Source organism: Orcinus orca, chromosome 3 (assembly GCF_937001465.1).
Source record: "Orcinus orca chromosome 3, mOrcOrc1.1, whole genome shotgun sequence".
NCBI classification, from domain to species: domain Eukaryota; kingdom Metazoa; phylum Chordata; class Mammalia; order Artiodactyla; family Delphinidae; genus Orcinus; species Orcinus orca.
The window spans coordinates 164,856,865-164,872,410 of record NC_064561.1 but is presented as its reverse complement, the minus strand read 5'-3'; the positions used below and the strand labels follow the sequence as shown (position 1 = coordinate 164,872,410).

The 15,546-nt window shown below is 33.7% G+C and overlaps 1 protein-coding gene across 1 annotated transcript in view; it reads right to left on the bottom strand.

Moving 5' to 3' along the window:
• LOC101286389 (cadherin-10) overlaps positions 1–15,546 on the bottom strand; it is a 190,136-nt gene that overhangs the window by 116,523 nt on the left and 58,067 nt on the right. Inside the window, exon 2 of the mRNA XM_004276371.3 lies at positions 3,666–4,021. Within this exon, the coding sequence (XP_004276419.1) occupies positions 3,666–3,896 (231 nt within the window). The 5' untranslated portion in view covers positions 3,897–4,021. The remainder of the gene's footprint in view (positions 1–3,665; positions 4,022–15,546) is intronic.

The following is a 15,546-nucleotide window of genomic DNA, read 5'->3' as shown; positions in this document are numbered from 1 at the left end:
ACAATGTTTCTCAAATCTTAAACTGGTAAATTTAAAGATGTTTATAGAAGGTTGAGATATAAAAGCAACATAGGGCAAAAGTAGATACTTGAAGTTTAAGTTTTAAACCTCTTGCTTTGGAAGGTAAAAAAGGTTAGCACGTATTGTCCTATATAGGAAATTTCTTAAAGGTCAATATTCTGATTATCTCACTGAAAAGAAAAAAAAGAACTTACACCAAATATATTTCGGTTTAGAATACATTTGATTGAACGATTTAGAGGAAAATATTTTTTTGCTCATTGAGAGATGAACAAAGAAATGCTTTGAGTTCACTGCTGGTTAGCTAGTTTCTTTATAATAGCCATGCCAGTGACAATTCAGCCACTAGCTTTCTTTTTCTTTTTCTCTTTCTGTCTCTCTTTACTTCTTCTTGTTCTTTATTTTTATATATAAATGGGTTTTTAAATGCTAAAACACTTCACATTTAAAATGTAATCATACAAAAATTATATATATAAGTACATTAAATATATATATATAAAATGACTGACATGATCATACTATAGATGAGTAAATGAAGGCCAAGAGAAGTTAATTGATTTCACTACTGAAAGCAAAAACAGTGGCAGAAGGAAGTTTACATATAGGTATTCTGATTGGCAGTTATATGCTTTTCCTAAGCTTTCCTCCACTTTAATCCAATGAGAAGTAACGGGATTTTCCCTTTGTTTCAACCCCTCAAGCAGTATTGGGTTTTTAATCTAAGAAATTATATGCCATCCATTCTTTGTAGGATTTATTGGCTAATTGTTTGGTATTTAAAAAATTTTCCCCCTCTTCATGCATGTGCTTTTCAGTCTTGTCCCCACTCAACCAGTGTAATTCTCTCCATTGTTCCTACTCTGAGCTCCCACCATGTTTTCCACAACAATGGAGAGTTTATCAGTGTCTTCCCATAAGTCTAGTAATTGGGACATGTATTATTCCTCCCTGTGAACTAACCTAGAGACATTGAATCTCTCAGCATCAATATCACATGCCTACTTTAAATGAAGTAAAAACTGAAAGTAGAATTTCTGAAAGGATGAATATGTAATAAATTTATTATAAGTAATGTTGGAAAGAATATCCAGGGAATTTAAAATTTTTTATGTTTCATGAAGAAAATATATCTTAGCCCACAATTATATTCGTTAAAATGCATGTTTATAAAAATATTCTATATCTCATAATTGCCTTTTCGCATATACAAATCTATATGTTTAAAAAAATCTATATGTTTACTTCTAATATAAGATCTTTTTAATTGTTTTTGTTTGTTTGTTTGTTTGTTTTTGCGGTACGCGGGCCTCTCACCACCGCGGCCTCTCCCGTTGCGGAGCGCAGGCTCTGGACGCGCAGGCTCAGCGGCCATGGCTCACGGGCCCAGCCGCTCCGGGGCATGTGGTATCCTCCCAGACCGGGGCACGAACCCATGTCCCCTGCATCGGCAGGCGGACTCTCAACCACTGTGCCACCAGGGAAGCCCTAATATAAGATCTTTAATTGTATAAGTAATTAATACAATATAAATACTTAATAAAAAGTAACACACATATGTACTACAGACAAGGGAAATTTAAAAATAACTATTTCACAGGTCATGACATGAATAAATGATAGAAATACAAAATTGACTTGAAATACAAGCAAAAAAACAGATGCTTTGGGTATTAGAAGTAAACTCAGAGCTACAGCATCTAATATATGTCTGTTGATCTGGTAGTTCAGGACATACTTATAGAAGAAACTGGTGAACACATTCCATAAATTCCTTATGCCTCTCCTCATTAAAGAGTTTTCTGGCTTGCTTTTATAGAGCAGAGTAAGGAAGAATAAAATTTGAGTTGCATATCAAGATGCATGTATCTTAAGTATTTACCAGCTTTAATAGCCCACAGTAATTTAAACTCTACGTTAGTTTTCCCTACCAAAGAGCTAAGTGGTACCAGATGACTCTGGGAATTCAGTCAATACAACTCAGGTTAATTCAACCAACTAAATATTAAAATCTACTCTAAGAGCTAGAAACAAAGAAAGATACGAAGTAAAGTTCTTGATTTCAAGTTATTGATATTCTTTGGGGAAAGAACAAATGAAAGTACATAGAAGTACCTTGATTATCACAACAGAGTATATAATGCAATGATAATTCAATTTACCAACATTTATTAAATCCGCATTAAGGACTAGGTGAAGGAAAATCTATGCAAATAAACAAATAACTGCTATGTCCAGGAAGAGCCAAATAAAACTATTTATAGTTTCTATGGCTCAGATTTCAGTTATTATATTTTCATGTGGTTGATTTCATAAACTGAAAGTTGCCTATTGCAGCAACCATAAAATTTACCTTAACCCTCTGAGCTCAGGAATTCTATCAGATGACCCTGTGATAAGTCCACTACTGCATGCTTTCTGGTAAAATTGCTTAGGTTGCTGGCTTTTTTCTTCACCTTACAGTCAATATGACATTTAACCTTTAATACTATCTTTCTCATACTGCCAGACATTTTTTAAAAAAACTGAAATAACTGGAACATGAAAAAACCTATCAAAGTATTTTAAAAATCAATGAACATGTATTTTCTCAAAAATAGTTCTTCTTAGAAGACAAAAACTTTAAAAGCCCAGTTTTAATTATGTGAAAGAAGCTATTAAAGTTGAGGCTGATGCAAAAGTTGCCAACACAATCATGGATCTATCATAATTTTGTACTGTTGACATGTGATATATGAACATGTGATTATATCTGTTTTCCTTTTGTGTGTTTAACTTTTTTTCTTTGATATAGTTTCATAAACTGTCCATAAAAATAACACTATTAAAATGATTTTTTTCTTTAAGATATTACCTAATTTCGACTAGATTCAGATAGTGCCAAGAAAGAAAACTGGAAATTAATACAATCTAGTGTATAAAAGCATCCATTGTAACTTTTATGTCGTATTTGTCCTTCCAGTCCTAACCAAAGCTCATTTTCCTCACTATCTTTTATAACTGAATAGCATGAAATCTCCTCATGTCATCATATCCCGACAAGTAAACTACTTTTTCCTGCTTGTCTTCCCATTTATTCTTCCCTTATTTAAATGTATCCATGGTAGGACTTTAGAAAAATAAGTAACGCTCATATCTGGAATAAGTTTTCTTATAAGTAAGCATTATTTTGACCTTAGGTCATATTTTAATGACATTTGTTTTCTCATTCTGTAGAATATTAAACAACTTTTAAATATATCTTTTCTTCCTCACTGAATTCAACGGCAATGTGAAATATATATAGGTATATATATATATGTATTATATACATGCATTGTTATTTTAAATACTAGATTGCCAGATAGTTTTCTCTTGATCGTTGATTTCTAACTACAAATTCTGAAATTGCAATTTTTAGTACCTCTTTAATACATGAGGTAGTAGGCAGAATTAATTCTAGTAAATGAATTCATACACTTATAATGCTATATTCATTACATAGTTTTTCAAATTCTAATTTGTATTCCATAAACAAAAACTGCTTTAGGGATATTTAGAGAATCAAATTTGTAAGAATGGCAATCTTGATAACCTTCAAATTTTCTTTACAAGACATATGAAAAACTGGAATGTAAATATTTGCCATTTCAACGCAGACTTACCTTGCCTACGTATTGATAATCAGATCCTGTATATTCCTCCAGTAAGAAAAATTGATTCCACATCCAACCACGCTTCTGACGGTGCAGAATTTTGCCATCACTTCTAGGTATGCGTGCACCTAAAATTCTTTTCTGGGGCATAGAAGTCCTTCTGAACATTATCTCTGGAGAACAGAAATGTGGCAGGCATACCCAGAGTAGAAACAGTAGCAAAAATTGATATATTGTCATAGTTCACTTCTTGACAATTCCCAACGTGGATGAAGAAAAAGCAGTCCTATATTATTGGGTTGAATTTTACTGTGTTTCAACTCGTTTCCAGCATTTCATCAATGTTTTGAACATGTTTCCAAAAGCTTCAAACAAATAAACAAATAAAAAAAAGTCAGTTGACAACATTATGAATGTTACCTGTCGCTTTAAATTTAACATAACAAATATTAATTAATAATAGTAACCAAAATATTTGCTTCCCCTCTTTTACATAAAATAATTATTAGTTTGGAAACATTATTTACCTAGTAACATGTCTACAATTTAAGAAAAGATAATTGTAAATAATTTCTTTCAAACAAATTCTAAAGAAAGGACATATTTAGCTATTATTTCTTTTTTTCTTTTGGCACTTTACCAGTTTTCAGGAATTATAACCCCTATATAGAGTGGATATGTAGTTAATTTTGCACGTCAACATTTCCAGAGTAACTTAACATAATTAAAATTTTGAAAATAAAATAGTGATTTTAATAAACTACAGGAACTATGCATCTGTCATGCCGTGTAATGATATTTAAATGATTTTTAAACAGCAGCACAGTTTCTTCAAATTTAATCCAGCTCAAAGGTAAAAGTAAAGCCAAAAACAAAACCAAAAAAACTTAGTGTCTTCAGCTGAAGACCTCTCCTCTCTCCCCTCTTAGGTCGGTCTGTGGAACACCTAGAGCTTCATAGAGTAGAAAAAAAAAATCTCTACTACAGTAAATCAACATATGACATAATTTACACTATTATATAGAAAAATTTAATCATGTTGTCAGCTATACCTTTGATACATTTGCACAATGTGTCCACTTCTGACCACCTCCCTGCCCCTATGCTGACCTAGAACTCCATGATGCCCCAGGCTCCTCACTGCTCTCCACCTGCAATTATTTCTTCTCAACAATGTATCCGAGATAATCCCACTAAAATGGGATTACTCTGATGGCTTCTTACCTCACTTTGATTAAACCTAGCATCTCACAAATACCTACAATTCTGTATTCCATTTCATGACAGCTGGTCACTTCTCTGACTTCATGCTATACTTCGATCCCCCAGGCCACTCCTCAAAATTGACTCCTTTCCAGCCAGTGTCCTTCTTGTTTCAGCCTGCAACACACTTCATACGCTCCTCTCTTCAACCAGGACCTCTTTACTTCTTCCCTCCACATGGAAGGCTTTTCCATGTAGTTATCCACGTAGGTAGATCCCCTGCTTCCTTCGGTTCTTTCTTGAAACCTCCCGTAATTTGCACATCCCAATACACTCCATGTGTTTTATTTATTTATTGTGCATATATTCTGTCTCCCTACCATCATCCCATGAAAGAAGGGAAGTTTGCTCTTTTTTTTGCTACTGTTTTCACATGTCTATAACAGAACCTTGCACATAGTAGATGCTCATTAAACAGTTTGAATGAATGAATTGTAAATTGATTCAAACATCTGAGTATCATTACCTCCTCTATGTAGTTAAACTCAAACATTTATGCATGAAAATAGTATTTTTAAATCATAATTACTTTCATTTTATTATTTATTTATATTACTGTTAGAATATTTTTATTTTAAAAATTTCTCTGTATTTTTTTTGTTTTGTTTTCTGTTAGCTATGAATTTTATTTCAGGATATGATAAAATACTATAAAAAAGTGGTTGGAGGACCAAAAGGATTGAGTTTCATTTCTCAAATATGACAATGTATTCTAAGTACTCGAGCATTTATATTTATGCTTTCATTTACAAAGATTTCTAAGCAATCTGTTTACTTTTTTGTGTGTTTGTTTTATTATTAGGACGATTTTAAGGTTAATACAAACATGCTTTAGAAATAAGATTAATGGCGAAGCAGTATTTCCCCAGAGTGTACTAAATGACAGTGGAGCTCTCCACAGCACATGAAGCATTCAATGTGACAGATGTAACCTGTATTAAAATCTGTCATGTAAAATGCTGTACTTGGAGTATAGAAATTATCTGATACATAAAATGGTTTTACATCACAAGGCACTGACTTTACAGAAACTCAAATTGATTGGATTCTAAGTAATAGGAACATTTACTAAAATGATATCTGACTTTTAAAATGTATCAGGACATGCTAGACAGTATTCTCCAGAAAAATATACTGTTCCTAAAAGTTAAAAGAGAGTTTGCATAATTGAGGGTTTCTGCTAAAAGCTTTAAAACTTATCGAAGCAACATTCTCATTTCAATTCTTTTTTCAATTTAGAAATATTTGCAAGCAATTGTTTGCTATATTGGTGATCATTTTCAATACAATTACAACCTTACCTTACCTTACAACTTTAGAAGCTTAAGTACCAATATTTTTAGGAAGGAGTAGGTGGAGATTGCATCTGTAAAAGTTGTTAGTAAATAATTGGAGCATCACGAAAATATAGAATCATTTTTCTTCATTATTGTTTTAGTTTCTATTATTTCATAATGAATTTTATGAAGTCTATTGTTAAATGCATTTTAATACTGATTTAAGATAATTAAAATGTTTAAAATATATTTTACATAAATATTATTTGATAAAACCATTTCAAACAATGACAAGATTAAATTAAAATAAGAAATTTAATCTTGATTAATTAGATTTTTGAATTTATTTCTTTAATAGATTGGGCTTTTTGTCTCGTGTCTAAAAATCTCTGCCTAACTCAAGGACAAAAACGTTTCCTCTATGTTTTCTTTTAGAAGTTTTATAGTTTTGGTTCTTACAATGTAGGTCTATGGTCCAATTTGAATCAAGATTTGTATATGGTGCAAGATATGAATTGAAGTTCTATGTTTTACTTATGAATATTCAATTGCTCTAGCACCATTTGTTGAAAACTCATCCTTTCTCCACTGAATTGCCTTTACACCTTTGTAAAAAATCAGTTGTCTATATAGGTGTGTCTATATATTTTTGGACTCACTAGTCTATTACATTCGTCTATTTGTTCATCTTTACACCAATAGCACACTGTCTTGATTCCTATAATTTATAAGTCTGGAAATCAGATAATGTTAGTCCCCCAAATTTGGTCTTCTTTTAAAAATTTTTTTGGTTATTTCAGAACTTTTTGCATTTTCCATTTAAATTTTATAGTTACTTTGCAACTTATATATAAAAGTCTGTGGGGATTTTGATGGGGATTGCATTGAATCTTTAGATAAATTTGGGGAAAATGGACATCATAGCAACATTGACTCTCCTGACCTATGAACACTGTATGTCTCTCCATTATTGAGTTCTCCTCAGTCATGTTTTGTAGATTTCCGTATATAAGCCTTGTTCACCTTTTGTCAAATATATCCTGAGTATTTTCATTTTTTCATGCTATCACTTTATTTTATTTTTGTTTTCAACCACTTTATTGAGGTATGATTGAAATACACAGAGCTGTACATATTTAATGTATACAACTTGATGAGCTTGGACGTTGATCTTTTACACTGTTGATGGGACTGTCAAATGATATAAACTCTTTGAAGACAGTGTAGTAAGTTGAATAATGGCTCCTCAAAGATGCTTATATCCTGAATCCTGACACTTGTGAATATGCTACCTTACATGGTAAAAGGGACTTTGCAGATGTGACTAACTTGGGGATTTAGGAGATTACCCTGGATCATTTAAGTAAAACCAATGTAATCACAAGGGGCCTCATAAGAGGGAGGCAGGAGATCAGAGTCAGTAAAAGAGATGCTCACAGAAACAAGTGGTTAGAGTTTCCTGAGGAAGAGGGTAGTAGCCAAGGAATGCAGGCAGCCTGGAAGCTGAAAAAACTAAGCAATGGATGTTCCCCTGGAGCCGCCACAGGGAACACAGCTCAGTGGAAAATTTGATGTTAGACTTTTGACCTCTAGAAATGTAATAGATAAATTTGTATTGTTTTAAGCCACTCAGTTTGTGGTAAGTTGTTACAGCAGCAATAGGATAGGCAGATTTTTTTCAGTATTAAAAATATATCTATAATGTAACTTAGGCTTCTACTCCTAGACATTTATGCAAGAGAAATGAAAGTATACTCATCTAAAATATGAATGTTTATAGCAATGCATGGATATAGGGAAAGCCTGGAGACAAGCCAATGTCACAGGTGAATGGATAAACAAATAATGCTATATCCATACAATGGAATGCTACTGAGCAGTTAAAAAAGAATGACATTTTCAGTTCACATGTAAGGAGCTTGGAAGCTAACACTCCATCCTGACAACAACAAAAAGCTGAATGGACTAAAAAATATTAACAGCTCTTCTTGGATTCGTAACAGAGGAGAGGACTCAAGGCAAACTACTGCTCCCAAGATTGGAGAGACAGGTGAATAGAAGGAAGCACAGCTTACCAGACCAGAGACTCATGAGCAGAAACCATCCAGAACCAGTAATGGAGTTAATAAAACTGAACTGTAATTGATACATTTCTGGACATTCAGTGTGCACAACTCTGAGAATTAAAAACTCCAGGGGGAAGGTCCTTGACATTGTGAGATTTACCTCCAGGAGCTCGACAAAGTCCCCACAGTAAATATCTGAGAAAAATCCCCTTGTGGTTTCACTCTGTACTTAACAAGGCCTGCCCTCAGGGGAAACTACTTAACCAGAGCCTAACCTGCTGGAGTATTATCAGAGCCTAATTTACCTGGGGGAAGAGAAAATCCAATCCAGCCCACAGTAACCATCCAGTCCCTTCTAAGAAGTGAGAAAATCTTGAGAAACATTTGTGACTTCAGTCCAGAGGAATAGGCTCACTGAAAGACTGAGAACTCATCATAGGCTATAGAATGCTTCCCCTCCCCCATCCCTACTATCACATTATTAAGGATTATTTACAGCAGCTCCATTTCCCAGTACATCACATCCTGCTATCAAGAGAAAAATTACAAGGCATGCCAAAAGGCAAAAAGCATAAACTGAAGAGATAGAGCAAGCATCAGAATGAGACATAACAGGAGTGTTGGGATTATCAAACCAGGAATTGAAAGCAACTTTGATTAATATGTTGAGGGCTCTAAAGAAGAAAGTAGACAGCATGTAAGAACAGATGGGCTATGTAAGCAGAGAGATGGAAATCCTCAGGAACAACTAAAATGAAATGTGAGAGATGAAAAATACTGTAAATGAAGAATACCTTTGATGGGCTTACTGGTAGACTGGGTATGGCTGAGGAAAGAATCTCTGAGCAAGAGGATGTATCAGTAGGATCCTCAAAAAACTCAGACATTTGTCCCTAGACATTCGTTCAGATCCATAAGATGTACAACACCAACTGTGAACTCTAAGGACTTTGAGTGATAGTTTAGAGTAGGTTCATCCTTAGTAAAAAATGTACCATTCTGGTTATGGATGTTGATAATGAGTGGGGATACACATGTGTGGGGGCAGTAGGTATCTCGGAAGTCTTTGTATCTTCTCAATTTTCTTGGAAATATAAAACAGTTCCAAAAACAAATGAACAATTGATAAACACTCACAATAAGAAATAAAACTAGGAAATTATGCAAAACAAACCAATAGTTAATTTGCTCAATGATAATTCTTCCTAGGTATGTTCTATGTTGCTAGAAGCCTACTTATTAACCTTTTCAAGACATTGCTCCTTCAGTATAAAAACCACAAATAATCATACTTCCAGTAACCTGACTCAAAATATAGAACATCTTTGACACTTCCATTTAACCAAGTACACCTCTTACATGGTCAGACAATATATTCCCTTGCTTTTGTTTTCTTTCTCCATGGCTCTCAGCTCTTTTCCCCCAACACTGCACTCACCATTTAATGTGCCACCACACTGTTTTAAGTCATCATTTCATGCAACCGAGTGAACAATATCTACTAACAGGTTTCTTAACCTTAATTTTTCTTATTTAAAATATATCATAGAGGGCATTATTAATATATAAATTAATTTTTAAAAACCCACTTCATCAAGACCCAAATCAATTAAAAATTTTAAACCTGTCTATTACTGGGAAGATAACATCTATACTTGATAACTCATTGCAATATCTCGAACCAGATGATTTTTAAAATTTATTTCACGTTATTTCCAGTTGTTTAATTTCAAGTCTGACATGTAACTTCTTATGTGTATAACCTACTCCTCCACTAATATATAATTCTCAATCATGTCTAAGTAATTATATTTTATCGACTTTCCCTCACTGGCGAATAGCATGTTGCTATGTATATATATATGTGTGTATGTGTGTATCAGTAAACCTTTCTTGAATTAAGTAATTAATATGTTTATAAAGGAGGCTTTCTGAATAGGTTGGACTATTTACAGTGAAAAACAGAAGCTAAATTTTAGAGTATAAAAATAGTATGTAAAGAAGCTGTACGTGTAAACAGTTATAATTAGAAGGAATCAAGTGGGTTGAGACCACAGTTAAGCTATCTCCTGGAATGAAAATGCCACAAATTAATGAAATTCTATAATGTCATTTTCAGTTAATAAATTTCATTTTCAAGAACTTCTTACAAAACCACATTTCTTTATTGTACTCTTAAAAATAATTTAATACGAATACCACATGAAGTTTAAGATTATTAAATCATCCCTTAGCATTCTGCATTCCCATAATTCCAGTGCTTCCCAAACTTTAATGTATATTCACATCTCCTGGGGCTTTTGTTAAATGTCTGTTCTCATTCAGCAAGTCTTGGGTGAGGCGCAGATTCTGCATTTCTAACAAACTCGCCTGTAATGTCAACAGAGCTGAACCACTTGGAGGTTCATCTTCAGAACATGTTTATGACTTTTTCCTATTTAGTACCTCACAGCCCTAGTATGTTGCTTATTACACTGATGGGAAAATAATATATAAGGTGACTACTGTAGGAAGATCAGAGTATTTTTTTTTAAATATCAGTCATTTTTTTCTAAATAATTTTTTAAAATAATTTTTAAATAATTTTATATATTTTAATTTTTTAATTTAATTTTTAATTTAATTTTTTAATTTAATTTTTAATTTAATTTTTAAATAATTTTTTTCTAAATAATCAGTCATTTTCTGGATTTTTTTAAACTAGAAGAATCTGTTTGATTCGAGTCAGCACACACCACAGCAATTATTCTCATGATCATATTACAAACTATGTTTTCCTTTATATGTACATTTTAAAGCATCTGTCCCACTGAACCTTATCCCTTGTCTGTAATCACAGAGTCTTCATTATTCTTCTGAAATATTTATCACTACCATTATTTTCTCTATAGCATGTTAATTTTATTATATAGGAATCCAAGAAGAGCAGATCACAAAATACAATATAATAGTCATTTTGACACATCTCAATTATTAATTAGGTCTCCACACATAACAGGTGATCAATTAAGCTGTAATCCATTCTCAATAAAAGGAATTAGTGTTTCTTCAAGTTGGTTGATTATGTTGATTAGAATCTTAATGTTCCAGCTTTTATTCCCTTTAATTTTACCATTTATAATTATAATAGAAAGTGCTAAAGATTACTGAGACCATACCCAAGCCTCTATGGATGAACAATTTTAAACCTTTTAGAGTTTCATAGCACCAATACAATCTAATGAAATTTCAACACTGAGAAAAAAGGAACATTTTTCAGGTGTGTTTATACAATTAAAATGAGCCAGTGCATACTAAATACTTCCTTTTTATGCATCTCATACCATTTTATGCATCTAGTATAAAGCACTTTGTGAGATAATTGAATCAAAGCCTTACACTAAGGACTCAAATAATATGAGTCCATATGCTTGATCATATTTTTCCAAGAGTTCATTACACATTACCTACTGTGCTCTAATGTCATAGAAAATATATAATTCTACATTGAATATTTATCACTCTCTTTTAAGTATGCATTTGCATATGTATCTCTGTTTAGACTGTAAGCTTAAAGCAGGGCCTACGTTTTGCATCCAAAGTTGCTAATATAGGGATTGCACAAATTGTTCAGTAAATATTTTTGAACTGTATTGAATATTATTATTTTTTCTAAAATATTTCAGTGAGAAGGAAACTTGGTCCCTTCCCCTAAAAAAGCACAACAACATGTCGAGGACCATTTAGTGCTTATATCCTATTTATACATAACATCAAAACACTCACACAAGACATTAGTCAAATAGGCAATCAATATATCATTGTTGAATGAAATATGAAACATAAAGGTTTGCTAGTCTCAGATAAGTTATCAAACATTGTTAGGATTGTTGCCAATACAGACAGAATTCCAAGAAGCTTTGATCCTTGCTATTCTCAGATTCAAATCCCCCTTCAAGAGAGACCTTTTGAAATTAATTTTATTCTCCAGGAATGTGACCTGCACATAAAATGGAAATACACTTCTCTAGCTATACTACATGCTAACGTCTTAACAAGATAATTTGCAAAACCAGACATAACCCATATAAATTCTGGGCAGTGGGTGGATAAAGCATATGGCAGGTGTAAAGAGAAGCATTGCTGAGTGAGACACATAACTTGGTGTGGCCACTTTTCTCTACGATTCTTGCTAATAAGCTAAAGAAGAGCACCTAAGAGTTCTTGCTACTCTCTCAGCAGCCTTTTTAACTCTAGCAGCCAGTGTGACAGTCCCAGATGTAACTTGATCCATGCTAATACAGCTGTGACATTACACCTGCTGCTTCCTGGAAGTCTCATCCTGCTGTAGTAGGATTTATTTCATTAAGTGGAAACTGATAGCAAGAATGCTCTTAGGGTAATTTACAGATGTTAGGATAAAAGCCATCTGGTACCCAATTTTCTTTGATCCAAGACTTGAACTGTTTCTAAAAAGCAATGAGTGAAGAGATATGGAGAGTTTGGGAGTTTGATTAGGAATTCCTACCCAAGATGGGGTCATTCCTCACTTACACATTATTAGTAGAACATCAAGAAAAAATATCCATAGCTGGAAAAAAGAACCCGTTAAACATTATTCCCATTCAAAGTTTTTTCTATGAAGATCTTCTGTGCATGTACTAATAGTGTATAAACAATCACTGCACACTTTAGCTTGTTCTACTATGTGAATGTGTGAAATATGCACTAAATTGGGCACTGCAAAATGAGTTCTTGCTATTATACCTGAAAATGAAAAAACTATACCTGATACTCATTTGTGAAAATTAGTCAAAGGTGCAAACATGGAGCTATATTATTGGCCATTAAAAATATACTTAAAGGTACAGTTATTACATGAGAATAAGCACAGTGATCATAAGACAGATCTTTGTGGCATTGATGAGATAGTCAGGCTTAAATAAAAGAACTAAATTTTATCAGCACTACTTTTTTTTTTAATTAAGTAATTAATTTATTTATTTTTGGCTGCTTTGATTTTCCCGTGCAGTGCGTGGCTTTCTCTAGTTGTGGCGAGTGGGGGCTACTCTTCGTTGCGGTGCACAGGCTTCTCACCACGGTGGCTTCTCTTGTTGTGGAGCACAGGCTCTAGGCGTGCAGGCTTCAGTAGTTGCGGCACGTGGGCTCAGTAGTTGTGGCTTGCGGCTCTACAGCACAGGCTCAGTAGTTGTGGTGCACGGGCTTAGTTGCTCCGCGGCATGTGGGATCTTCCCAGACCAGGGCTTGAACCCGTGTCCCCTGCATTGGCAGGTAAATTCTTAACCACTGCACCATCAGGGAAGCCCTCAGCACTACTTTTTAACTCTATGCTTCAATATTTGCACAATACTAGAAAGCCCACTTGTAGATAGCCTACGTTACGTGGAAGCCCATTACATAAAAAAGGATTAGCTCCAAAATTATGTATCTGTAGCTGAAATATACAGCTGGCATAGCATTGCATTAGTTAAATTTCAACTTCTGAGGACAGAAAGAGACTAGATTGTCATTTATTTCCATTTTTCTTAATGCTTGGCTCAATGCTAAGTGGTACTTTCATCACAGTTTTCAACTGAACTAAAAAGAGAATACAAGGTTTCTTTATTTTCTAATATTTACTTATTAAACTTTTAAAAAAGTATCAGTGCCTAAGTATAGACTCTAGACTAAAACATACTATTGGCTTTATAAATATTTGGAGTAGTAAGGTATATTATATTAAGCTCCCCAATGAACTAGTCATACAAATTGGTGTGCATGTGTTTTTACTCATCTCAGTAGAGTGTGTTTAGAATTTTCATTCTATAAATGGGACTACTAAGGTTTAGAATTATTCTCTTGGCAATGTTTATGGAGTATTGTCTCTGTGCCTTACATTTGGAAATACGAAAGTTGTTAAATTTTGGTGAAAAGCAAGATGGTTCTCACCATCCAAGAATGAACAGTGTGGATGGGTGAAAAGAGCACCTAATCCAAACATGGGTGGGCTGAGACATCTTTTTGGAGGAAATCATATCCTAACTGACACAGGGAAGAGGAAACAGGGTGTCATTGTGTGTGTATGTGTGTGCATGTTGTATGTGCATACATATGCACAAGGTTGCACATAAGCGCAGGTATTAAACTGAGTTGTGGCAATGCAATGGGATGGAATTGTGTTCCATGAATTGGAAAAATGAGTCATGAGTACATTATGGGTCATGAACAGGGGAAAAAAATGTGCAAAGCTCAGAGGAAAAAGAAGCATATGCACTGATGGAATGAAATGATATCACTTTGATTGTATGATACAATTCTAAGATGACTAAGTTCAAATCTAAATTTAGCTCTAGGCCTGTTACAATGTGAAGTCCAAATCTTCTAACCCTTCATCCACAATTTTCTCAACCATAGCCAGGGCTATATTATGACTTTTATGGGCTCTAGACAGTTTGCCTTCGTGGGCTTTTTTGTTGATAAAACAATATTAGAAAATGTTTTACAACTGCATTCATATAAAGACACATATATTAATATTATATATTAAAGCACTGTCTTTGACCTAAAAATTCAATGTTTTCTCTTACTTAAAAAAAAAAAAACATTTTCATGGGCCCCTCCCTTAAAAATCATGAGGGTCCTAAGCCCACTGTGCCTACTCTGCCTCATGGAGAAATCCACACTGACCTTAGCAGCAAAACATACGATCAAGTACTTTTAGACTGAGCTTCAGAGATAAGTTTTTTTTCCTATAACTCAAGCGGACAGATATGGGAACAGTTTCAAGAGTAATGTTATGTGATGTGCTCAGTCTCAAACAGTGTCATAACCAGAACTATAACTCAGGTCACCAGATTCCCCTTGCACTGTTCTGAAAGGTCCTCCATAATTTAATAATGAATAGATGTTACTATGATTAAAACTTACACTTTAATCCTCTTATCTAGAAGACATCCTGGCTAGCTTCCAGTGTGCTGAGCACAAATAAGACAGACCCACTGGGAATGGGAGATTTCTGATACCACAGGAAGTGGGTGAACTACAGACCACAGAAGTACTGGGACACATACAGTAAGATTCTGGGTAAAGAATATTATTTAAAATGTTAATAATAATGTATTTAGACATGTAAATTCCACAGATTGCTTTCAACTTGAAAGACATCATTGACATGTTGAATTTGATATATAAATGTGCTATTCAAGTCCCCTTGAGAACAAAGATTCAGTAGCAAAAATTTTTTCAAGAATTATGTCTCCGGAAGGAACATTGGGACTGGCTAAGATTGTAAATTAGCTAATAAAA